The sequence below is a fragment of the Netta rufina genome (genome assembly GCF_964035555.1).
Source record: "Netta rufina genome assembly, chromosome: 8".
Lineage (NCBI taxonomy): Eukaryota > Metazoa > Chordata > Aves > Anseriformes > Anatidae > Netta > Netta rufina.
Genome location: NC_140131.1, coordinates 3,796,251 through 3,823,879, shown reverse-complemented (window position 1 = coordinate 3,823,879; position 27,629 = coordinate 3,796,251). Strand labels below are relative to the sequence as shown.

General features: G+C 41.4%; 1 protein-coding gene across 1 annotated transcript in view; it reads left to right on the top strand.

The window, feature by feature from the left end:
- Positions 1-27,629, top strand: part of FGGY (FGGY carbohydrate kinase domain containing) — a 138,078-nt gene that overhangs the window by 106,370 nt on the left and 4,079 nt on the right. The window contains exon 14 of the mRNA XM_084291001.1: positions 2,833-2,927. Coding sequence (XP_084147127.1) covers positions 2,833-2,927 — 95 coding nt within the window. The remainder of the gene's footprint in view (positions 1-2,832; positions 2,928-27,629) is intronic.

The window sequence follows — 27,629 nt, the reverse complement described above, 5'->3', positions numbered from 1 at the left end:
CAGGAACTTAATTAGATGAGGATACTGTACAGTACACTTGGAGAGGGTGTTTTATGTGAGAAGTGTTTCATTTCTAGTAAAACCTCTACCAGGTTCATCCTATTTGAATTCTGTGGAGCTTCCTGTTCATGCTCATGCTGGATGTTATCCATTATGTAGAACTGTCCCTTTCCAAATGGTCCATGTCTTTATCATCAGTATAGTTTAGGGGACAGTTTTTGGGTCCTTGCTCCTGCATGGTGTTCCATGTGATTTTGTAGAACTGATGGATGAAGGGTCCTGGGTATGGTTCATTCCAAGAGGAGGTCTCAGGCTTGCCCAGTACTTCTCATCTCCCCTTAGCCTCTGTGTATTGGACATCTTAGCACACCTGTGAGTCAGTTGAATATACTTTAAAGGATGTGGAAAAAATAACAAAATTTAGTTTGAAGGGCTTCAGAGGAACTTTGAGTGATGTGTGCTTTGGGTATACATGTATTTCAAATTAAGACCAGTTGAGCTGTCATGGCTAACGTTGTAATGCTCAGATTTGAGGCAGTTGATTTGCGATCTGACTTGCTCTAACACCAAACCATACTTCATAACATTGCTGCAGGAGGGAAGATAAAAATAGGCTTTAAGTACGTAGCTAGGATGAAAACAGAAACGGAGAAGCAAAAAGTGTAATGCCTATTGACCTTAACATTCACTAAGTGCTTTGTAGTCAGAGTGACACTCAGAAAAACAATGTTATCAGGTGCATACCTTTCCCTGCATGGCTGGAGTGTTTTAGGTGAATTTCAGCATGTGAAGTTTGGGATGCTGGTTCCTGATGCGTAAAATAAAAGATCAGTGAAAAGGTATTCTGATTAAAATGTAATCAGGAGTTCTTTGACTGTAACTAATGGCCAAGTACAATCCAGTACAAAAAGGCCTTTTTGCAGTCTGGAATTCTCCCCCATTTGTAAAATCTGTGACTGACAAGAGATGTCAGAGTTCATCTAACTGAAATGCTCTTGGTTGTGTTGAACTCATTAGAGCCTATCAGATAAAATAACTAACATTCCAGGATCAATCCCCCATTCTTCCATGAAAAGAAAAAAATCTGAATATATTATTGTTAGCTGCAAATGCCCATGACTCAGCCATGCAGACATCCAATAGATAATTTTGTAGGGCACTTAAAAAGTATCTTGATCTTTTTGTTTGTCTGGTAAGAGTTCTGCATTCATTCTGGTGATGCAGGAAATGTGCAGTAAATTTTAGAGCATGCTGAAAATTGCTTTCTGCTTCAATGCCTGGCAAACAGCCATGGAGCTGTAAGCTTCAGCTTTAGGTTGTCTGCATCTGTTCCAAGTTGACCCAAGTCCTGAGCTGTTGTCCATCTTAACAGGAGGAATGCTCAAGTGTCTGATCCTCCACACACATTTTTAAGGTGGATGCCTTTGGTTTAATCCAGAGAAATTGAAGAGAGGCTGTAATTCCATTAGTTCACTGTTCGTAGGCATTCCAGCGATCAAACACACACTTGCTGTACCCATTTTCTTTACCCATTTCTCTGCCTGTGCTACCTATGGCAAGATATTATATAAAAAGGACCATGGCACTTTTATGTTACTGAAAAATGATTGTTAGCAGCTTTAACTGGTGGAACAATGCGAAGTTAGCATCATGTAACTGAATGCCTGGGATGGAAGCTGAATTTACTTTGCATTTATAGTTGTTTCTTACATTAATTTGACTTCCCATTTTCAAAAGCATGTATTTGCCTTTTTCCTCTGTAGGAGTTACTCAGAGCTCTCTTTGGACCTTCCTTCCAGTTTCAGCTCCTTGTAGTCTTACAGCTGTCTCTTAGGAGCAGCATTTTTTGGGGCATAATATCACTGAGGCTATTCACAGAAGGAAGCCCTCCTCCCACCACTGTGTTTGCATCATCATCCACTGAATGAAATTATGTCAGTAATGGAAATTCAGACATATACCGAATACTGTAGGAATATGAAACTCTTTGACTTAGTGAGGACGGGCATCTGAAGTGTAGCTAGAAAAGTATTTAGACTTGTGCTATTTAGGATTTTAAGGGAGAATTAAGAAAGCAGGCAGATTTTTATTAGTTTATTATTCTTTTTCCTGCTCTTTTTACACTCGTAAGACAGATCTCAGACAACTCTGTGTGAACTGAAGGAAAGTATGTTCTTGATGGTTCCCATGGGTGATGAAACAATATTTTTTAATTCTACTTCAAAATATACAGCAAGTTTGGTGTTTTTGTTGTTTCCAGGATTTTAATCTTGTTTTCAAATATCTTGTACAATTTGGAAGATGAGATTTCTCATATGATTTCATACATAGCTTGTGAAAGGTTACTACTCATTTTTTTATGTCTTCCAGCAAAAAGAGACTGGCTTTGTTGGCTATACATTTAAAAACAAACACAAACATTTAATTTTTTTGTTCATTGCAAAAGAAACAAAAGGGATACCTCCCTGTTTTCCCCTCAAGGTCAGCTTTTAATTTGCAGGTGGGTTTGGTGGGTGTGGGTAACAGGTTTATACCAGGTGCCTTAAGGTAAATAACCACTGTGAAAGATCTGGGGTTTGGTCTTTGTGTGCTTTATGTTCTGCATTAATATTTTGCTGGAATTGTTTTATTTAAATTCTACATTTTTGTTGGAGCCTGGAACCACACAGCAGAGATATTTACATTAACCTATGGTGGATTTTAACTATGAATGGAAGCGTGAGCATGGTTTTTGAGTCCTTTTTCGTTCCTTTTTTATTTGTATTTTTTACTTTAATTATTTATTGTACTGCTTTATTCTTTCTAACAGAGGCGTGTTTTCTTCTTGTATAGGCAAGCCTGTTGTCCTGTCCAAAGAAGTGGAGTCTGTTTTGGTGGGTGCTGCTATTCTTGGAGCTTGTGCTTCTGGGGATTTTGCATCTATACAGGTATGTAGTACCTGATTTCTTTTCTTTTTTATTGTATTTTACGCTTTGACATTTGGCACCATGTACAGACCTTAATTCAAGTGGAAAAGTTTGTACCTTTTGCACAGCCGGACAAGAGCCAGCATCACTTTCTCACAAGCCTTTTTTTTAACTCTGCTAGGGGTGTAGAAGATCTAATAGTCTTTTGACTGTGGCTACATGCAAGTATAAGCTGCTCTCTCTGAAGTTAGACTGTGTAATTTTACAGACAGAAAAGGGAATTTGGCAAGGCTCTGCTCCTGCAGGAAGGCCCCACTTTCATCTCAGTTATATTTGTCCTACTTACCTTCCTTCACATTGAGGAATCTTAAACATAAGTAACATAGCATATATACAGTAAAGAAAAAAGAAAAAAAAGAAAAAAAAAAGACGCACCTACACTTGTTATCTTGCTCAGAGTGAATGCAGAGTTAATAATGAGGATGGAGCTTCATGTTTATTCATGTTATTTCAGTCCTTTAACAGTTGTAAAAGTAGCAGTAGGCTTTTATGCTCAGTGGATCAGCCAAAGCATGACTTAGCTGCTATTATATTAAAAAAATAATAATATACAGAAATCAGAAGGGTCTGTATGCTCAAAATTATATTTGTTTTCCCACCTGTCAACTCCACTAGCATAAGACATTTCCTCTCCTAGCACAAGGAACAGCTTGCTTTCCTAAGAATTCTTCCATTAAGATGAATCCTATTTGAACAAATACATTGTGCAACGTGTATCTTTACTTCAGAAACCCAGTGCTTGTATGAGAACTTGATTGTTTTGATAAAAGTAATTTCAGTAGCAGCTTTTGGTGATAGGACTTCATATTTAATTCCTACTCTTCTGTTAATCTTCTCCCTTCCAATACACCAATATTTCATTCCTAGTTTAAGACAACTTGCACTGTTATTCAATCAGTGAGCATCTCAAATCTGTTTTTATTAATTCTGTCTTCACATCCATGAGAAAAATCTAATGCTGCAAAATTTTGTGTAATTTGTTTTTATATAATTGTGGTATATTCCTTTGCCTTTAGTTTTTATCCCTGCACTTACATACCAAAATATGTCAGCAGCTTATTCAAGAATGTCAGAAGATAGGCATATTTTATACATAGATGCATATGTCAGCATAGCACACTCCTTCAGAAATCTTTTGCAGTCAGACTACATCATGTCAGAGACTGCTTAATTTAAAAAGTGTTTGCTCTTTTACAGTATGTTGGGAGGTTCCTGCCTCTTGGCTCACAGGAATACCAGTATATAAAGCAAAAGAACAAATATAAATTTAATCCCAGTGCCTTTGCACTGCATAATAAGTGTGATTTCCCAAACACAGCCTTTTTTTTTTTTTTTTTAAATCAACTACATGTTATGAAGAAACAAGAAACTTTATAAATGTCTTTTTGGGGAGGATGGTGTAAATGTTCTTCTAACATTGCCGTTCAGTAACTTTCTCTTAAATTTATTTTTCTAACATATTTTGCAAAAAAAATCTTTCTTAGAGGTACTGCTGCAAACATTCAGCAGCATTGTAGTCTCTGCAAATAATAGAAGTTATTATATGTCCTCTGATGTTTTGTACTTGGTTATTGAGCTTTTCAAAGCTTTGTTTGCTCAGTCTAACAGTAGAGGAGAAAAGTGTGTTTTTTACAATAAGCTATTTCCTTATTTCTATGTTTGTTTGAAGGGGAATTTTTACTGTGTTTGTCCCAGTGATTTTGGTCACATTTCTCAGAATGATTTTTGGATATTTATGCTCCATGTCAAAATCAAAACACATAAAAACTATCTGGTTTTCCTGGTTTGGCTGTTCTCCATTTCGTAAAATTCAGGCATCTTTAGGAAAACTTGGAAATACCACCCAAAACCAAGATCCCTCAAAATCAGTTCTGGTAATCTTCATCCAGATTTAACCTGTATCTGTGTCCGCATATGTGGACTTGGTGGTTGCTGTTTTACTCTCATACTCCTGTATGGTCCTGATCCTTAGTACTGTGCCATTCCATTATTGGAATTTGGAAATGGGAAAGGATCTGCTTCAGAGAAACATTGGGGGATCATTGCTCCAAGGAGAGGGAGCTCATTTACCAACCCATCGCTGTATGATGAACCCAGCCAGCAGTGTATGTACAACAATGGGATGCCCACCCTTCACTTTCCTGGGCAATTGGTCATAGTAGCTGGAACACCAACGAGCTTTTCCTCTATACTTTGCTGTCCCTAAATAAGTTTCTTCTCACAAAGAAACACGCACCAATACATGTCCTGACTCCATCCCTTTCCTCATCCCAGCAGGGGCTATTTGTGGGATGCGGTATTTTCTTCTCATTCTCATTTTTTGTATCTTGTTATTCTTATTTTGAGTGATTTGCAGAGTAAAGATTTTCGTGCTTTTTGTTCACCACATCTATAGCAGTAACAACATCCTCAGTATGCCGAGCCTTTGCAAAAAGATACTGGAAATGAAGGTTAATGCAAAATTTGTAACCATGCAGGTTGACTTGCTGGATGTGTGTAGTTTTAAAAGCTCAAGCCCCTTGGATCTGCAATTTCATCTTTAGGTAATTCCATCAAGGAGAGATTTATAACCTCCATCTCTCATGCCTGGTCACCATATGTTGTTCCTTCAAAGAATGTTGACTTCCTTGTTTTCCTCTTCATTTACTCTCTCTGCATTTTTCTCCTCTGTGGTAAAAGGGAATTAAAACAATTGGTATCCAAAAAAGAGAAACAAAACAAAACAAAAACACAGTGTGGTGAGAGTTATTTCCCATTTCAGCTTTTGGTTATTTAGTCTCCAGAATCTCCGGAAAAGGGAGAAAATCTTCTGAATTTCTTCTTGCAATTTAGTTTATCTTTTCACTTGCCCTTGCTACAGCCTTTTCCTTTTAGTGGTTTTGTTATGTCTTGGTCGTTGTTCCTGTGAACTGCCGCGCAGCCTGCCTGGGTCGGCGCTGACACGGAGGACAGCACTGTGCAATATCGCACGACAGAAAGATTTTGGAAATATATGCTGTACTGCGGGGTTTCGGATTTTTGAAATATGTGCCGCATTAAATGAAATAACCGTAACATTGCTGGCTTAGATGGGCCAATTTATTGGTCCTAGCCATTCCTTTCATGCGGAGCAGCAGGATCCTGGTTTTCTGTGTGATTGTTTCTGTAGTAAAAATATAGTTTCCGGTTTAGCGAGCCAGCAATTCCTTCTCAGTAAAAATATTCAATAAATAAATGTCAAAGTTTCCAGTATATCCTCATTACTCTGCTTTACTTGTATGTAATTGAAAATGGGAAGAAGGTGCTGTTTGATTTGGCAATCATCCAGCTCTTTTTTTTTTTTTTTTTCTTTTCTTTTTTTTTGATAACCTACGTTTTGGGACAAAGCTGTACGCCAGGGAACGGGATTATTGCCTTATAAAATCCAGCAGCCCACTGACTGTTCCTTAATTGCACATTAAAGCAATTAATAAAATTACCTGTATGAAACCAAATTACCAGATTTATTTTGGACTTGGTATCTTAACGTGGGTCATTCTTCTGGCCAAGGTGGAAGAGAAGAAACTTTGTATGATTTGCCACAAGACGTTTTACTGGTAACTTTCTGCAGACGTTCTTGGTGTAAAGCATTGAGCTAGAAGTCAGGGTCTGAGCAGGACTGGTTTTCTTTCCTACTAATGCTCCTTCCATAGGACCTTGTCTTGCACTGACGCTGTTCCAAACATCAGGAATGTTTGGAGAGTGCTTAGCAAAGCAATGATACCAGCAAAAACAAAAAAAATGTGTGACAAAAATGAGGTGGGCGTGGTGGCGATGTTCTGTTAGATGGAGCAGCTTAAATGTTCAGCAGCGTGTGGTGCTGGAGCATGTACACGTGTCAGCACCCTGGTGTGTGGTGTGCAGCTCTGTGAGTGTTTAGTACTGTGTGTAGTGTCCCGTATGTGTGATATGCCTCCAGCCCTTTCCCCTTGTACCCCATCAGGTTGTGTATATGCTCTTGTGCATGTCACCTCATCTTATTAATTAGGGCCACGTTGTCCTCTACGGTAGGTACTGCTATTCTAACAATATGTTGCTTCTCTTTAGCAAGACCACTGGTGTCTGTTCCTATGTAAGGGAGATGCTGCCCTCCATTTGGGCAGAACTGCCGCTCCAAGAGAAGCTGGCACCTCTTCAGCAATACCTTCTTGGTGAGAATTGCTGACCAGAGCTCTCGCTTGTGAGAACACCCATAAGTAGTGCAGGGACCTGCTCGAGTTTTCTGCTGACAGAAAAGGTGAGATGGGGCCCTTTTCATTTCTGGATCAGGCTGTCTGGTGTAATTTTGTGTAGCTCCACTTATTTCAGTGGACGTGCTTCAGCTGATGACCTGATCCTCTATTCCTCTTCCAAAGCATTACCTGTCAGGTCATGGACTGAAATTAATACAAGTGTTCTACATGATTTCCATATTTTCAAAAGCAAGAACCAAGTGAAAGATCAGGGAGGGGATAGTTTTTTCCTTAGAAATGGAAATAACTTGGGAAATCAAAAGAGGAAATAAAATGACTTCTCCCTGTTGAGTTAGGGAATATTGCCTTCCCTCATCTCATTAAAAATTTAAAGCGCTCTTGTTTTTGAGCAGGGTGAATTAGTAATTAAGTGCTATAATCAACTTGTGTAAACATAATATTGAAGGAGAGTAGCAAATTAATCATTTTGTTGGCTTGTCTTACCCAATTAATGCACCTTTTACTAAAGGCCTTTCTGTCCTGTTGGGATGTTTTTTTCTTCTATTCCCTTAGAGTATTTTGGAAATGCAAAGGAAGGAGGTAGTTGTTTTTAGGTACCACAGTGTATGCAGGGAGTGTGTTAAGGTGCTGTGGGCTTTCCTTCCTTTTCTTCAAAAATTCCTCATCTGTACAAGTATAGGTAGAGGCCATCCTTGGGCAAGGCTTTGAGACAGCTTTTGCTTTTCTTTGTAGTGTATTGGCTGGGTATGGCCTCTTTATTTAATTCTTTCGCTTTCCTTCCTGGATAAGTATATCATCAATCTATATTGAAAGGACATGTGCTCCATAAAAAAATTACCCTAAATTTCAGTGCATAACTCATATACCTATTGTTGTAGACAATATTCTGGTGGTGAAAACGGTTGAGTCTTCACAGTCCATTCATTTCGTGTGTTCTCACTTCTGACTGTCAGCAAAGTTATCAAGCAATGTCAGGGACAGTTTGTGATGTGGACTGTGCTGCTTGCTGAGAACCAAGCTGTTTTCTGCACAAACAGCTGAGATGTCCGATGACTGGGGGCTATATTTTCATCCAGGGCTGGACTCAAAACAGTGATTCAGCAGTAGAAATGTATCCCTTTACCTCTTTCCTTGGTGTTTTGACACTGAAATACATCTTTGCCTAATTGACAGGTTGTTTTTTGTTTTGGTTTGTTTTTTGTTTTGCTTGCATAGATAAGTTAGATTCAATACATCATGTATGAAACCACCAAGATACTGGCAATGCCTCTGGCTTTTGTATAGAGTCAGCTGCCTTCTTACCAGAAATCTTTAGAGAAATATAGATGAGAGAGAAAAAATTAAAAGGCGGTGATTTGATGGCCACTGTCCAGTTCCTTGTGGCCTAGTGTTTATGGTACAAAGAGTGCCTTTTTAGTTAGCGTATTTTGGCCTTACTGTCAGAAGTCTTAGCACTTAGGATAAAAAATGGATGAATCAGGACTCCTTTTTTGCCCTAAGGATGGTCCTTTTGCATTAAAGCTGAGAAATGTAAATGCTTCTGTGTCTCTGCCAAGTACACAATGAGCTTTCAACCAGTTTGAGAATATTTAGTGTATTTTTTTTTTCACTTTTCAAAAGCCACAATAAATATATGAAAACATTTTTACTTTCTTTCAGCTGAATTCAGTGGGCAGTGTTCACATATGTTTGGAAATCCTCTCGTGGTGGGAGTTAGGTCACACGTACAAGCACCACCACTTAGAGAGTCAAACAGCTGAGATGTGGCCGTAGCTGATAGCAGGATGCTTTCACAAAAGTGCTAAGAAAAGTACCCTCTGTCTTGTTGCTGTTTACTGACATGTGATACTGGTTGACATCTGTTGCCCTTCTCATTTGAGAACTGTTTGCTTTACTGACTTTAACATTTCCACATTGCTATGCTGTTGAAGTGCAGATACACAAATCTCCTTGGAGTCCCCAAGGTCTTTTTATGAGAAGCAGAGCTGCCATCATTTGATATCATCCTGCTGGCTGCTTTTTATATTGGAGTTGAGAGAAATAATTCTGTTGCTGTTAAATGTTCTTGGTGGAGTGCTATGTCTATTGCTATATGTTGTCATACATTTGATGTATTATCAGATTAGTACATGCTGTTATGGTAGTGTTTGGTTCATTGTCACATTAGATGATTTGTAGTCGTTTATATATCACTTGAAATTATTACAGGTAAAAACTTGTCTAAGAAAATGTCAAAGTTTGTAGTAGCGGGTCATATAGCTACTAAAATGACAGATGATAGTAGTCCATAATCATAATGCAATATTCTCTGTTAATGTAAATCAGCGTTGCTCCAGGACTGCAGGGGGCTGACACCAGTTTACTCCAGTGCCCTGATCCAATCAAGCACTTAGGTACATCATTTAACTTTCAAGTAGGCCAGAAGTTCAACTGAAGACAAGCAGGACTGCCCATCTGCTGAAGTACTTCACTGGATCGGAGCCCAAACAGGAATCTGACACACGGTTCACTTGCAGATGACACATCTTGAAATGATAAAGGCTATTATGGCTCTCGCAATTGGCTCATATTATTACCCATTCAGAAATGAGCTGTGGATGCTATAGGTAATAGTATACAAAGGCTGTGTCTTTTGTTCAGTGCTGGCCTTTCTGTGCAAACTTAGCCTGCTCCAATTTAAATGTCATCCAGTGCACAAATGTTCAGATTTGGAATTTCTCAGTAACTTCAATGACAAGGAAAGGCAGCTGCAGTAAGTCTGTGTGATACATGGGCTACAACAGAGCTGTACCCATTTACATTAGCTGAGTATCTGGCACAGAAGTACTGAAGTTGGAGGCAACAATCACAGAAATCTAATACTTAAAGATACGGCCATATTATTTTTCTAAAAGTGGGTAATGAAATACCACGCTAATGAAATGACATGGAGCGTAGCCTTCCATGTGGGCATCAGTGAAAGTCATTGTGTTGGGATATCAGGGTGGCTTATCTGTTTATTAATTCTGTCTGAGAACGGTGATAAAGATTTTATTACTTATTCTTAAATTTATGAGGGTGGACTGAAAAGGCAGCAAAGACCTCAACGGTGCTTGAATGACCCAAGAAATCTGTTTAATTTTCTGTATTTGTGTTGAAGATGCATTCAGGTTTGCATGTTAGTGTAGTTCCACTGACTTCACCCGACTTTTACATCTTGCTTGTGCACGCCCGCTGACCATGTTAGAAGCAGCCATATGCACGTAAATAAAATCTGTTCTGTGGGCTCAGCACTTAGATTGTCATGCCTTTTAGCTTTTAATAAACTCACATCAGCTGATGTTGGCAAAGAATAGGAGGCAGTGTTTTGTTAATCTGCAGCAATTGAGACTCTTACTAGACCAGGAGTATTCTTCTCATCTGTCGGTAAACCCAAGACCTGGCAAACAGGAGAAAATAGGCTTACTAGAATAGGTCAGATTCTGCTGTTGCACATTTATGGAACAAGCCCTGATATGACCACAGCTGTGGAGTTTATGTACAATTAGCAGATTTTTTTTTTTCAAGCAGACGAAGACTGAACAACTTGTAGAACAAATTGTGTTTTTAATATCTCTACCTTACCGTTATTCTAGCTTGCTGGCCTTGTCTTGAGGAAAACCATAAATATGAGGAAGCCATAAATGTGTCTTTATAGTAGACAGATGCTTTCTGTAAAACGTACAGTGATCCATCTCCTTTCTATTTTAAGGCCAGGTTTTACCCACATGCTCAAAAACATGGCTGAAGTCATTTGGACCTTGGACTCCCCTTCTGTCCAGGCCATGTAGGCAGGGAAGAGCGTGATAGCAATATTTTATGGGAGGTTTGAGTACAAAGGAGGATACCATGCATCCTTTGTAACTGTCAGTGGCCAGCAAGGTCCTTTTCAGAGTGTCTTGCTTAAATAATGTTTGAGATGTCAAACGAGTTAAAGTCTCCATGCCCTCACCTCTTCAATAGCTGAGCAGAACAACCTTCAAGTTATGCACTAGAGAATTGGAAACTCAATCTGGCTACATTGTGAGATTAATTTTCCATCTGGGATTTGCACTCTTGCTATGTCAGCGCAGGGGATCAGACTGTTCTGCAGCAAAGCACGAGCGTGTAAAGTCACTGCACTGGCTGTCTGAAGAGCTCGTGGTCTTTTTGTGGTAAAGTTTTGAAGAATGTCATGATCACTTACTTACAGGATTTGATGCCAGTAGTTTGTATCACCTGGGCATACTTTTGCCATCCTATATCTGAAGGTTTTTTACCATATAAGTATTGCCTCATCCTTTCTACTAAAGATGCCTAGAGGGTTTTGTTTCTCAAAATTTGCCCTATTTTGCCCTAATGTAGCTTAATAAGACTCTTACCATCTAAACATTTCCAATGCATTTCATTTCACTGTGGTTTATGTTAAGTAGTATTTCTTTATTCTCTTTTATATAATCATGGATTGGAAGTGTTAGAGATCCCATAAGCCCTATTAGTTTTATTAGCAAGAAAAGCCAGTTGCTTTATTAGCATACTGGCTTTCCACATCTTCAGCATTGGAATCCAGTTCTTATTCTCCTTTCTTTGTCTTGCTAAGTCATAGGTTCTTGCTTCCTTGATTTCTTAGATATAGACATAGATCACTCCCAACCCTTGCTTGCTTTTGTGTTCTGAAGCAACTTTTCACACCCACAGTGCTTAACTATTTTCAATGCACAAGTTAATACTAGAAATTGGACAGTGACCCGTAGAGACAACCCATATAAAATTGCTGTATGGTTCTGATTTGTTTTTATTGGGACAAGTGTCCACGTAGCGATTAGCAGACCATAATTGTCACTCTTGAAGGAAATATAAGCAGAAAGGCTAACCACTAACTGGGCATGGAAAAGCATAACTTGCAGATTTTTGCACAAAGATATTCCTCCAGGTTAGGGTTGAAAAGCACTGGGGGACCATGAATAAGGAGGAGCACAGTGCCCGTATCTTGCTGTGCCTTATGGGAGCGGACAAGCAGCAAAAATGAGTTGCATTGTTATCTTTTACAAGAGCAGTTTTCAGCTAAGAATAATTTATAGGGATTGCACTTCATGCGTAATACTCCTAAGGGTTGCATTCCCCTGAACATTACTAACCTTCAGTACATAATGGCTTTGACCCACAAGGGACCTGTTTGTGTGAGCACCTCCTATAAGTTGCTGTTTCTCACTCAGCTTCCAGATAGTCCTTTACCAGGCAGAGATTTTGGGAAGGAGCGTGGGCGTGGTAGGGCTGAGGGGAGCACCTTGCTTTGCCAAGGAATAAAGTGATGTGGCAGTGCAGGCTGAGGAACGGTTCCATCTCACCTGCACAGCTGCGTTGCTTCTTCTGGAGTTCTGGAAGCACAACTATCCCTAGGGGACCTTCCAAGGCAAAACGTTCTGGGAAAGAAAAATGACTTCTAATCAGTATTTTTTTTTTTTTCCTCCAAAGAATCTCTCCAGGGCAAGAATGTGTATGGAGGGCCATACTGTCACCCAGCCCAACCTCTCCCTCCCGAAAGTGGGGGCTGAAGAATGATAATGTGTTGCGTTTGGAAGGTCCTTCATTGCCCAGCCCTGTAGCTCACAACTGTGTTAAACTCCTTGGATGTATTCAGCAAAGTATTTCTGAGTCTAGCAGCCTCGTGTTAGACTTTTGCTTTCAAAACGTCTGGTAAGAATTTTTGCAAAATTTTCCCAGATTGGCTTCTCCCTGTCTGTTGTCATAAAATAGCTGAGGTATTTAATCCTGTATCTTTAGACTGGACTGGGGGAAACTGTGTTTGAGCGTCCTACAGCTGATAAATTGGATGTGTTAGCCTCAAGGATGGAAGCTGGCACTTAGCTTAGGTGAAAGAGATGAGTAATGGCCCTAAAGATGCTAAGCTGTTTGAAGCTCTTCTAATAAATGGGGTCTTTTTGTGATGAGCTATCCTCACTTTCTTTGACTGTTTGGTATAAAAGCTTTGTATATACAAGCACATTACTCACTATTTACTGGCCGTGGTTGTAAGGCTGTTTAATTTTGCAATGGTCCCATCTAAGGGATGATTCTTGTACTGCATGGAAGGGAGACAGGCAAGCTTTGCTTTTCGCTTTATTTGTGTGACTCTGCCCCCATGGAAACACCGTGTAGCCAGCACATTTGCCATAGGACACAAAATGCCAAACTTGCGGCTTTCTGGATGGGGAAGTTCCGCTCATCCCAGAGGAGACCCAGGGGACAGGCATGGAAAGAGACTAAAGGAAACATGAGAAAGAATGTAGTTATGGTGGAGAATGGGGCTTTTTGGGTATAAAATACCCAGTATCCCTACCACCTCCCTCTGCCTACATCCCTATCCCCGCTCTGATTTTTTTTTTCCCTGTTGCGTTCTTGCCAGCTTCTTGTTTGTGCCTCTCAGTTGTTTTTTTTTTTCTTTTTTTTTTTTTTTTTCACTTTTTATTCTCTTCTCATCTGTTGATTCTTCTCCTATTTTATAGTATTCCTCTTCTGTTCTCTCTTACTTTCTCCACTCTTTCCGTATCTTAGCCCTGTGCCCACATCCTCGCATAGCAAAAAGCAAAGAGGAAGGGAAGGTTTGGGGCTCATTCAGTGTGCTCATTCCTCAGGTCTGCTCTCAAGGCTCGTAGTACTTTGGTTAAGCATTGTGGTGCATTTTGCTTTTTTTATGGGTACAGCATAACCATATAGCACTGATTAGGGTATACCAGTGTTCCTGGACTGGAAGAGGAAAGATTTATGATGGCATTGATTGCAGTGCTAAAATAAACTGCCCTCCCTTAGCCAGAGGAGTACGAGTTTGTAAATGCCAGCGTTTTATACACAAAATGAAGGACACTGGCTGGGGAAGGCAGCTGCCTAGGTTAGCTGTTCAAGATCTGAAAATGGCAAGTCTTTAAAAGCAAAGAGCCAGAAAAAGTCATTTATATTAAAACAAACTCTGTCATGAGTCATTTGCCTTCTTTTTCTCTTACACACAGAGTTTGTCTCAGACCTTCTAAGGCCTGAGTAACATCTGATACTCTTTAGGCTGAGCTGGCTCTAATAGGAGCGGGCTCCTGCTTCCAGTTACAGTGTACCACTTACCAGTCACAGTGTACCACGTAGAGCTCTTATTTAATGTGGGTCTTGTGTTTACAGGCTATAACTATTACTTTTTTTGTCATTTTTATGGTAATAGAAAAGATTGTTTGCCAGTGATTCAGTCCCAGCCATACTGATGAATGGGTTGGTGTCCTGAGCAGTGGCAGCAAAGAGCGGCCCGAGAGGGGCTTTTACTTTTTGCCTCATTCATTTTTCTCATGCAGCTTCAGCCATGCCCCAAGGTCACAAAAAGCTGGTCACTGTGGATGGTGTGGGAGTGGAGAGCTTGAACACATGTGGAGCAGAGTTTGTTCCCCAAGGGCTAGGGTGTAACTTCGCAACACGCTCTGATTAGGGAACATCACGTAGTACATCTCCCTATAGGAAGATGAGAGGGAGCCACATGAAGCAGAGAGCTGTAATCAGCACCTCCTTTGCCTTCTGGAAAGAGATTCACCTCCTTTTCACGGTACAGCACTTGGCCAGTTTCTCAGGTTGACACAGACAGGTATGGATGCAGGTGGCTGGCAATTCCTCCCGTACCATTACCTTATTCTAACCATATCACTGAGCATTGCTTTACAACTCTCACACAGCTCGCATATGAGCTGTGTGTGGTTTTTCTCCCCTTTTACTTTAGAAGAGGCGACACCAAAGCATACACTATCTGAAAAACACAGCCTCTCCCTTTTCTTCTTCCCCTCCCCTCTGTTCCCATGTTTTGGTTCAAATATTTTACCAGGTGCTACAGGTGGGAAAATAGGTTAACTGCAGCTAGAAAATACAAAAGGTGTATGAATCTTTCACGTTTAGTTAACTGCTTGTGCCAAGGCACACACAGACCTGAAAAGGGAAGTTGAAACCTGCCGAATGTCAGAAAAGCATTGTCCCACTCATAAGTTTACAGGGAAAGTGTTTGAGCATCCCCAGCTTGCTTGGGAAAGGATAACCTTCCAGCCCACTGCTAAAAGTGACCTCACCTTAATTAAGCAGCATGACTCTTGTTCCCCCTAGTGGCTAATTACACAGGATCTGTTTCACATGAGCGTTTCATTTGGCTGCCTTTAAACTTTACTGCCTAATTTTTCCTCCCATACACATTTTTGCTATATTTTGTAACTTTCTTAATTTATCCTAATGTGGACAGTTGCCATTAGATGGTGATTTCAGGAAGCAGGCAAATATGCAATGGATAATAATTTATATCTGTAGCACAGCAGTAGGATTTAGGGATGGAGAGGAGAGTTTCTGTACATTTTCTGTCCAAGCATGCTTGATTTTTTTCTGGGTCGTTAGCAGTAAGGGTTAAAGAAGAAGGGCTTTTTTGTGTTTATCAGCGTCCCAGTTCATATTGTAACTCCTTAAGTATGAACAGATACCAATGTCCAGAAATGTTAAAACACCTCAAATCAGCAGACTTGTTTAATGTCTTTGAGATAAGAAATGGATTGCCTGGCTTTACGGATCAAACAAATACCATATAAACTGTAGCACAGCATTTCTTACCGACAGGGGAAAAAAGAGCTGTATTTGCCAATGTAATTCCTATTAGCAGCCTGGTAGTAGGAGATAATACACAAGCTGAGCGAAGTTCTGTTATCAGCTGTACTACTTCAAATGTAACGTAGACCACTGTAGTACCAAGCTCTTCTGAGTTTACTTTGGTGTTGATACGAGCAGAATTTGTGAATGAGCAAACAATAGATGTTACCTGACTTGAGAATCAGAGAACATGGGTTTTATTCCCAGCTTTGCCACTGATTCTGTCTCTGGCTCTGGGCAAATTGTTTAAATTGCTCTTTATTCAGCTGATTTGTGAAGTAGGCCTGGTGATGTTTAAGTACCTTATACACTAGCTTTAGAGTTGTATTAAAGGTGATAGAATGAAAAGTGCAAAGAAAATGTATGGCAGTGTTAATGGTATTGCTCTGGTGGATTAAAAGAAGTAAGAGTGGAAAGGCCAGCAGATGCTGACCCACTTGCACTTAATCAGAAAATCTTTTGACTTCACTGGAAAACAAAAGCTTACATTAGAACTGTAACTAGTTTATTATGTGTGGTAGTTTTCATTGCTAATATATAATATGAAAGATGGCTCATATAGTGTGGCATGAATACCACTCTGAAGTTTGTATCAGGTTTTAATATTAATATTTACAGCATTCATGACCTTTAAAGGTTGTGTTATACATCTATGATGAAATGCACTTCATATGCAAAACTCTTGTTTAAAGTAAATATTTAGGTAGGAAAGGGAGACCACATCCTTTAAAGCACAAATTTGGTCACAGCTTGTAATGGCAATTCCTCAGAAACAGCGAAGGCTAATTCAAGGTCAACATTTTCATTCACAGGCTTGTAGCTTTAGGCATCTAAAGCTGTATCCTACAAGACACTGAGAGACTGGATGTTCCTTTTGCTCAGGGATTGAGCCTTCCCAACTGCAGTTAAAGTTATTTGCTGAAGACTTGTGCAAATCAGATGTTAGCCTTTTTTGACTGCAGGATTAGCACAAAGAGCAGATGCATCTTGTACTGTTGAACATTTGTGATTTGTCTCTGAAATTGGTTTGTGGCAGGCCAGTAATCCAATGAATGTAATGTAAAACAGGATAAGACTTTTATTTTTTAACCTGTATCCTTTTTCTTGCATGTCTGGGTTGTATTTTTTTATTATTATTATTTTAATTAAGTTACCGAGTTGTAGAACGGCCTGCATTCCTTCTGTTCCTGTAAAACTGAAACGACTGACAGCTTTACAGGCTTACAAGGTTGGAAGAGGAGGGGGTAGGATGGGATTTTACCAAACTTCTCACTTAGTGAGCATAAGACAACAAGCACTTTGTTGTCTTTTCAAGCACTTTGTTACTGACCTAATCTGATTTTGCATCTTCACACATTATTCTAAAACCAGAAACCAAGCCAGAGTAGAACAATGGGCTGTTGCACTTAGAAAAGCTGTACAGTAAAATTAAGACTTCCCTCAGACAAAAGTAACATAATTTCCCTCCCCCCATTCTAGACTTGTCACAGCCAAAGAAATACCTTTGAACAAAAACTAGCTATATATATATATATATATTAATATTTGCTGTATTAAGCAATTTCCAAAGTACAAAATTGCTGCTAATGGGAAAGTAAAACAAATCTGGGATTTTGAGCTGGTGCAGTGTTCGTGCAAGTAATTAGCCTCTACAAAAGGAGCATTCATCTTGAAATGACAGATAAGCGCAAGGACAGGACTGAAAACTGTAAATATGTTAGCACTTTAAGCGAGAGCACAGCTTCAGCACTTGTTACTCCCATCAGCTGCTGTAAACAATATGGATCTTTGAAACGATCTCTGCTGAGATCTCGGCACAGTAGATAATGATATAGTTGTTCATTTTTGCTTCTTCTGTTTTGTTTTTTTCTTTCAGAAAGTGCTTTCTGCAAAGAATAGGCCTGTGATAGTGCCAGCACACACGCTTATCTCTCCCCATGAGGAGACCCCGTGAGGCCTGCGGGACCCTGGGGGGAGTAAAGGCAGAGCTGGGCTCTGCCTGTCCCGATTTATGCACAGGCAAGGAACAGTATGTGCAGCTGCAGTGCAGCTTGTCCTGTCGTGGTTCCGCCTCTACCCCAGCCTAGGAAAGGCTCCCTGAGGTCACCCAGGCTCAGCTCACAGTCAGGACGTTTCTTCAAATCCAGTTTTAAAAGAGTCTGTTCAGGTGGTGGGAACAGCTTCGCTTGTGTAGCTTTGCAAAGGGTTAACAGCTTCAGAGCAGGAAGAACGGAGGGTTTCATGTTGTGAGAACTGCTTACAATAGGAATTAATTTGAAACCAATAAATCCACTTAGCAAAGGACACTAAAAAGCTTGCATACCACGATAACTTTTAAACATTCGGTGACCTCGCTGAGGTTCTGCTTGGTGACCTACAAGTGAAAAGCTCTGTGAGCCATCTGAGCCTCTGCTATTCATCTCTTCTCTCAGCTTGCTGTCTTTAAATAAAAGGCCAGATCCTCAGCAGCAGGAGTTGACTCAGTTCTTAGCATCAGCTGAATTGTAAAGCACAAAGTGTTTTCTCTTCGGTTGTGCCTTACATTGGCTAGGTTTCCCGCCTGAGTGTTTGATATTAATCCGGTGGTGTTACCGATTCCCATGGCATATATGAGGAACTGAGGTGCAGAAGGCTTGTGTGACTTCTCCAAGATTAAAAGCCAGGAGCTGAGGATCCTACTGCCCTCCTTACAGCCACAGCAGTGCGCTAGGAGGAGCTTTCCTCCATAGGCACTTCAGGAGCAGCAGGTTAGAAATTTCTCATTAAATTGAGGGAAGGGGCAAGGTTTGCCTGGAAATAGGAGCCCCGAGATGCAGCTAGCTGGGGGCTTCTCACAAACAGGAAACATGGGGGGACAGTGAAGAGCCCTATAAAAGCAGAACAGTGACCAGCTGGGTGTTACAGGGTCAGGATGCCCCTCTGGGGCTTTCAGCGTCGTTTGTCCTGGAGATACAGGGACACCTTCTAAACAAGCTCACCAGTCCCCTCACCTAGCCAAAATCTGGGGGAGGGCAGGTAGGGTCTGTCTAGTATCCTCTTCTCTGCACGATCTCAACTTTAAAGATAACCCCCGGGGCAGGATGGTGCTGTATGAGATCTCGGGCTGCGAGCCAGCCAGACTCTGCTGCCTCTCGATGAGTCACTCGCTAACACGCTAACTGCACTTTTAATTCCAACTGGTGTGTTTTCAGACACAACCAGCTATTGTTTGGGGCACAGTCAAGTATAAAATCTGCTCTTTTTCTATTTGCCAAATGAATACAAATGCTTTCTTAGAAGGTCTCCTAAGGAAAAAGATGCCTCAGATACCTTTAAACGTTCCTGCTGGCAATGCTGGGTGGCAGGTTTAGATTCGCTCGTTAAAAGAGGTTAAGTAATATTGCTGCAGTCAGAGGCTTTTTATGGCACTAGGGCAGGAGGGGATTAATAGCCCTTGGTTTTGGGTTTGTGCAGAAAAATGCCAGGCTTGACAGATAGCTGGGGTAGTGATGAGGGTAACTTCTGACATTTACCCACAAGAACGGCTTCTTCCCAGTGCATCATGTGAGTTGGTGCCTGCAGGTTTATTTTTCTGTACAATAAATGTAATTGCAGTACACAGAGGGGTTGTGTACTTAAAGGGGTTCCTACTTACAGAGAAGTTTTAATGATAGAGAACTATATTTGCCATTTCCAAATGATCTCCAAGAGATACAAGCCTATGTGTATAGGAGCAAGTGGATCAGAACTAGACAAGTTCGCGTATTGAAAAAAAAGCAGACCGTAAGGAGTTTCCCAACATTTTAGTTTCATCTGAGAGAGGCTGGTTTCAGACCTGCAATCTTAGGAATGTGTGGGATGTGTACTCCTGCCCTGCAACACCTGCAGAGCAATTTGTGCCGTTTCTGATCCATTCAGAGGCTTTCCCCTCCACCTCTGGTTTGCCCAGTGGGCAGCCTTGGAAACAAGAGAGAACCTTTCTGGTAATAGAGTGCTTGAAAGGGAAGCTGGGAAGGAGTCATAGAGGGAATAAGGGAGGGTCTGCCTGACCAACACCTACGCATTTGCTGAAAACAGCCTGAAATAATTGGGATGAACCTTCAGTACCACGTGTAGGTTGCTATGTTGTATCTACTTGGTGTAGTACACGGGCTGTCTCCCGTATTTTCTTCCTGTATACCTCTTCTAATGTGACTGTTGCATTTTCCTCATATAAAACACTGAAGATCTGTATTTTCCATTAAGATCTAGAAATTAACTGAGACCATGTAGTGTGGACTCAGCCAAGAGGTCTTGAGTTCATCATGTTTTACAGGAGCACGCACATCACACAGGCTAGTACTGCTGGGCTGGGAGAGGAATGAGTTGTGTGCTTAATGCTGTTTGCATTGAGGATGCCACCCTCAATCCTTATCACCTGTCTGCTGGAATCCCACAGTCCAGGTTGGGATCCTCCCTTGCTGCTGCTAGAGCACATTTGGGGAACAGACTGGCTGTCCCATCCATCAGACCAGGCTTCCCTTGCTATCTAGAGATCAGGAGCAGCTTTCTAAAATTTCCTAGCAATAAGAATCCAATATGTGGAGCAAAGGTGCCTTTGAGGAACAGCACACTTCTTAGGGAACAGCTTGTGTTTGTTCACTTGATCCCTCAAGAAATGTTTATAGCCAGGGGCATGTAAGCTATAGCTAGAGTTTTACTGGCAGACGTGCAAGTAGCACTTGGTGAGTAACTTCTCATCTCTCGCTGCCTCTGTTTTTCAGACCTAGAGAAGACAGGATGCTGCAGCTTTTAACAGAACCAGACAACACCAGCAGCTGGTCAGTGGTGGAGCCTTGCTTCAGCTCTTGCCCAATTTAATCACTGGTTGATTTGGCAGAGAAAGTCACTTTCTGGAGCAGCACGCTAGAAGCATCCTTGCCTGTAGCAATCATGGCAAGGAAACCAAATGCAGTCTGCAGTAGGCAGTTATCTTCTCTGCACTGCGCTTCACAAGGGGGAACGGCTCTGCAGTCCGGTTCTGAAGTCTTAGCAGATTTCTGGTTTCTTTTAGGTTTTACTTTCCGCGTGGTGCACTTTGGAGATCTCTAAAATACCAGTTATCTGTTAAGTAATGTTTTATTTTCTTGTAGGTAGAACATCTGCAAGGTTACCAGAAAGGTTCTCTTCCTATTTTTGTGCAGTTCTGCTCTGCTTTAACATCTCAAGCTTCTAATGGTTTACAGTAGTGAGAGACTTTTTTTAAAGGACTTTTGTTTTTTATGAGCCCATGACCAGAGTAATTTCCCAAGTGCAGTCCAGATTGAGTAAAATGAAGCATATTTCTGAGATTTTGTTTTATAGTAAACCACACATCAGATTAACTAGATAAAAATAATCCCAAATCAAAACTCACGGCAGGGTTTTTCCTCATTAACCTCAGGTAGACACTGGAGCATGACAAAGAATATATTTGAAAGATGAGGGGAAAAAGGAAAGTTTCCTCAGAACGTGTTTGAAAGATGCGAATGAATAATTAGATGAAGAATGAAATGATGCATGTACTTTTGTTTTCTTGATGAAGTAGCCATAAAGCCAAGTGTAGTCAGAAATTGTTTTCATGACAAAATCCCAGCTAGATAACCCCCAAAATGCGAAAACTTACTGAGAGGGAAATGAATGAAGAGACGTGTGCAGATTAATTAGATCAAAAAAATGTTTTGACAGCATAAGTGAACATATGGAAAGAATTGAGAGAACCCGATCAAGTTCCCCATGTGTAAATGATGCCTTAGCCATAGCTCATAAAGCAAATACAGATGCAAAAAAAAGAAAAAAAAAAAAAAAAGAAAAAGAAAAAGCCCCCTTTCCTATCCCCTCCCCCCCATAAACCCCAACCCATTGCCAGATGGCAAATAAAAGTTTGAACTAAGCAAGGAAAGCTGTGTGTGAAAAGAAATCAGCTGAATAAATCTGAGTTTTGCACCTTAAAGGAAGTGGTACAGTTCAACAAAATATTGTGTCAAATACACAGCCGGGTGTCAGGATATCCTGTGTGGATGCTTGGTCTTCAGCTTCTCTGTTCTACCCTCCCCTGTGCAAACGACTCCTCCTGCTTTCTGTCCAGCTCATTTCTTTTGTTCTGTGGTTTAGAGCGGAGCCGCACACCTGCCCTGCCTGCCCCAAAGGTTTTCGCACCTAAAATTGAGCATAAAAGCATTAGGACGGATAGTGCAAGCAGAGGGGTGAGAAAGGAGCAAGAGAAGCAAAAGGGCTTGCTCCAGGTTGTGCAGCAGAGCAGCGCTCCCATCACCAGCAGCAATGAGTATGGACAGGGCTGATTTAGCTCACAGCGCTGTGGCAGTCCCCTGCAGTAGGCTGTGATGTAGGAATCTGATCTTTTACTCCCAGGTGAGTTTCCCGTTACACAGAACTACCTGTCAGCACAACGTTTCCAAGCCCAAGAAGCGGGTTAAATAGATATATTTTTTTGTGTGGTTGATATGGTCAAACCTTCTCGGTCTGTTGCAACAGTGATGCTGTGTATGGCTGAGAAATCTATTCCACCTCAGAAAGGCATGAGGGAATTGTACTGTCTGTGCTGGCTTGTGGTGTACTCAGGGAGCCTCTGCTGTGGTGGCACAGCTGCCAGCAGCAGCATAGCCACCGCGTGGTATATGGCATAGCCACACGGTGTGGCGAGGAGGCAGAGTGTGCCCCAGGCTGGTGGTGGGCACCAGGCACAGCTCTGTGCTGCTCTGGTTGCATCCTGGCAGTATCTGCTAGCTTAATTTAAAACTGCCGTGGATCTTCATCCGCAGCATTGTAAAGCGGACATAAACTTGATGAATAATCTGTGCGAGCTCACGGCTGGGTGCGTGCGACCGAGCTGTGCCCCAGCTCCAATGCAGACTGCGTGGACGGTGCCTGCAGACTGTTGATTCATGGCACCCAGTGCCAGCAAGCTGTGAAACTGGACCAGGAGCGAAACACTTGGGTTCTTTCCATTGCCCGGGTAAGCTGAAACCCATGCTAAGCTGACAAATCTGCATCCAAGTAGCTTTGGACACTAAGAGTTGCCAGCAGCGGAGCCCTCACAGAGCAAACTGCTTAATTATTTGATAGTCAAAGGCAACTTGGGGGAGTGCAGAGTCAGATCAACAACAAAACAGCCTATATTTAGTAGCAGTGTGGCTGGAGCTTAGACCCAAACATAGTTTCCAGCTGATAGATGATGTGACAATCATAGCTGACCCTCATCCCATGCTAAATTTGGTCTGCAGAATAAGTAATTAATATCATCGCGAGCGCGACAAGCCACCCTTCACAGCAGCTGCCTTGCCACTGCTGCTCCTCTTATGGCTCTGCGGGCTGGCCAGCCTGGCCAAAACACGAGCTGTGTGTGACACCGAGCTGTGGTGGCCATGGTCTGACCGATGGCCACGTTGTCTTTGAACGGGATCAGAGTAGGTGCTCTGGAGGTAGAGGTGGTGCCGTGGCCTCATCTGCACTTGTCTCATCTGTTACGTGATCTCTTTTCTGTTTGTTCTTGTCTCCGATGCTAAGGAGTGAAAACCACCCTCCCACACCGCCGGGGAGGTCAAGTGATACGTACTTCAATCAGGCACGGAGGGCAGGAGTGGGACTGAGGCCGCCGTGTGCCACCCACGGTCCAAAATTAGAGACAAACCTAGAGTTACAAGCTGCGTGCACAAGCCAAATTGAGCCTGCAGGGAAACAATGGGTTCAGCCTATTTTAGGGAGAGGTATCTGAACCTTAAAAGAGTTAATTACATGTTGAAAATAACTTGGGGAATTTATTGCACTTTCTGTACCCTGATTCAGTGCTTGAGCTGGAAAACCACCTTGTCTCTGTACTGAGGCCCCATCCAAGGGCTGTCCCATTGGCCCTGTCGACTGAAGTTGGAAAGTTATTGTTAATAATGGTTTTTGGTGTAATAATGCGGGGCATCTACGCTACCTGCCTGATTCCCCTTCACCACAGGAACAGTCTTTAATAAACAAATGTTTAACATTTTCTCTTAAGATGGACCAATGCTGTAACCTAACATATGAATAGATAAAGGTAGTCAGATTCAAAAAGCCAATCATTCTTTCTGGAAGACAGACTCGAACTGAAGTCCTAAGCTGCTGTCCTGCTCGCTGCACCTCCACCCTTCCATCCTCTTCTCCCTCTTTCACTGTAGACTCACAGACAGCAAACAGCTCTGAGGTTTGATACTAATGCAGCCATCTATGCTGGAACAGAGCAAAAGGAAAATACAAGCTTGTGTGAAATTTTCCACCTTTTCACTAAATGAACGAGAGCCAAATTTTCACACTTTGGTCTTAGGTGTGAAATTTTTGCTCGGCCCTAGTATTTATCCATAATGTGTTTTAAAACTTGGCTCCCTCCGTTCAGAATACCACAGAGAATTGAGTTACAGATTTTGGGCTTTGTGCATGCTGCCAAGATCTGCCCCTATAACTCAAACAAATTTAAAGGAAGGGGGGGGGGAAAGCCACTGGAAAAATATTGTATGTGGTCCATCACATGCTTTTTTCATGCAGTCATATACCTCTGAAAAGTTCTGCTAGGGCTCTGTTGCATAAATGAGTTCATGTAACTCCTGTAAGCATAGATAAGATGAATTTTGCATCTCCAGGCTATTGAGTAAGCAATCCCTAAATGAAAGCCTGTAAGAAGATAGCAGCCTTGCTTACAAATCTTGAAACACTTTAAAAGTATTTCTTGGACATCAGCATTTCAAGAAATCTATTTATTCCCCTCAAATCCAAGTATGTCTGTGACTGGACTTCTTAAAAGGATGTTAGCTAGCAGCTGTTAGCTTGTGTGTATGGAATGGAGATGGGTGAAGGAGTTCTTCACTGCTGAAGAAAGTAAATTTTACTTCATGTAAATTTTACAGTAGTAAATTTTACTACTGTACTTGTTACAGGGACTTAAAAGTGTAAAGAAGGTCGGTCTGTTACTTTGAAGGTACTTACACCTGTTGAACTCTACAAATCAAAACAAATGTGGTGGGGAAGAGTGCTCTTAAATATCAGTCTGTTGTAAATGGACCAACTTTTAACTTTTCCTCTGATGCTGGATCTGTGATAGCAGAGCTCTACAGAAACACAAGAGTCCAGACTGACCTGAGTGGAAGTCTGGATAATGTTGTCAAGGGGAAATTTATATTTTAAAGCTCTCTGTGGTTCGGAAATTGAGACTGATCTCCTGTGCGAATGCTCCTGCCATTCTCAGGAATGCCTGATGAAGGATGTTTGCCCGTACAGCTTTCTCACCACTCTTGGCTGTAAGAATGGCAGCTTGTGATCACTTAGTTTGTATTACTACAGTAAAAGTGAGTATAGTTTCCTTCTTTTGCCTAAGTACCAAGATGAGGTGAATTACCAACTTTGGCTTGGAAAGAAGAGCAAGCCATGCATCTCGTTCCAGCTTGTTCCAAGACTCCTGAATTACTCCTGTTACAATTTCTGATCCAAAGCTGGTTTACAGCAGTTATTTTTCATCCTTGCCATCATTCCTAGATGAGTCATTCTTGGTACAACTGAACCACGGCTGTCACTGGACAAGCTATAAACCAGCGTCATTCAGAGAGAAAACATGATGAATTTGCACTCGAGTACACCTCTTGGTTTTCATATTGCCTAAAGATTCCTCCTCTAAGTAGCTGGCACGCTGTTTTTGTAACCGAAGCGTGGTGTGCCCAGGCAGTTTGGTGAGCTTTGATGTATGCTTTTATACGTGCAGGCCAAATGCTTTCAGCCACTGAAATTCTGCAAACTTTAGATGATAGATAGCTGTTTTTACTGTTAATAACTACACTAGTTAAAAGTCCTCACATTTCTTGAGATTTTCAGAATGAGTAATTGGGCAGAAAACAGCTGCAAAATTGCATTTGTGCCTGAATGCCTCATCCATTTAACTTTGGATATAATTTTTAAAGTACCTAAGTAAAGCAGAAGCCTAAGTTCTGAGGGGGACTGATGTTCCCAGCTCATTAATTTCCGTGGGATTTAGTTGCTTCTTTGGTTTATCTTAAACCTAAGGCTGATGCCCGTAAATCTGATTTTTCTCATGTGATGTATGCTTTTGAGGGCCTACATCCCATTAATTTTTGGTAATACTCAGCTACATAAGTCTGTGAGTCTCTATCAGAAATCAGACTTACGGAGTGTTCACAGGTAGGCTAATCTTCCTTGGCTCCCTCTGTAGTCCTGAGGGAGATGGGCTGCTCTTGTGGGATGTGCAGGATCGTGCCGGGTGCTCTGAGTCAGCCCTTCCCTGGGGAATCAGAGGAAAGCTGTCCTCCCATGTAAAGATAACCCTTGTAACACCTGTGTGCTCCTAATGCCAGCCTGACGTGCCTTCCTGGTGTCTCCTGGCATGACAGAGGAGGTTGCTGCAGTGCATCTCCCACATAGTGTTAAAACCTTTTCTTTTCTCTTATTAAAGGGGCAAAGGTTGAAATTTCCAGATGTTATATGCTGTGTCCAAAGAAGGTTTTGTCCCCCTTGAGGGTGGTGCTAGAGAACTGGGGACCCTTCTGTTTGCTCTACAGCTTGTAAGCCATGGTAAGGCTCCGTACTTCAGGGGGCGTTGTGGTGGGCCAGCTCCCCAGCCCCGCAGGCCATTTCTGCTCTGGGGCCGCCCTGGTGTCAGCTCGTGCTCAAGAGCAGAATTCGGCCACCAGCACTGAGTGAATTGCTCCAAATGACAGTGGCCCTCCCAACTGGGTCACCCTGCTGCCAGCAGAATGGCACCTGGCTCTGAAATACCAGCAGGCCTTGGAGATTTTGGTTCTCTGGGCCTCCGCCTTCGGTCCCGGGTAGGGTAATCCCATGGGGCTAACTCCCTGTGGTGAGCAGAGTGTTTACTGGCTTCTATCTGTCTCAGCATTGACACTCTAACAAAAGGTTGGGAATCATGAATGCATCCCTTTATTTCTGCTCCACAGTGCCTCTATTTTTTTCTGTGTAAACCCTTCACTTGCCTCTTGCCCAGCCTTTAGAAATGATGATCAAATGCGAACTTTCAGGGTTTATTTATAGCATAGCCTTTATGGAAAGAGAGAAAAGAAATGATTAAAAAGCAATTTTACAAAATATTTTGTTTTAAGAGAGAATTCATTGTGTTTAAATCACTGTATTCATTGTACTGTCTAGACTGGCAAACAAAGAAGATAGAGCATCATTCAAATTAAGATTGTGAAATTCTTGGTGACTGGAATTATGGATTTGGATGTTGACCCTCAAACAGACTATTTCTGAACAGCAGCATTATCATTTTGCTATATTTAAGGCTTTGTTAGGGACAGAACAGTGCACAAGGTTGATCTGATTCAGTAATACGATTCTTATGTTCCTTTGTTTCTGATTTCATTATAAATTCATATTTTTAATGTTCTGTTCTTCTTTGTCCCCAGAAAATTGTTGAAAAGACTCTCCTCTGGGAATAAAGTATTTGTTCAAATGAACAATGATCAAGCTGACTTTAAAGAAAACCACACAACCAAAATGCAAATTAAGAGAGGAATTAATTTAGGATATTTTGAGCAACCTAGAACAAGTGGGTTGTTGAAAATTGCTGGCTGTGTATTTCTTTAACATGGTACTTGACATTATCGTGGTGATTGCTGTGAGACCTAATGCTGTGGATTTCTGAAGACCTCGATAGGTTTAGCAGATATAAAAATACAAAATACTTATATGATGAACTGGAAGAGACTGCTTTGGCATCTTCCTCCTTACCTGTGCTTAAAAAATGAGCTAAATGTGAGCCAGCAGAAGATAAGCAGCAGCCAGGCTGTGTTTCCTG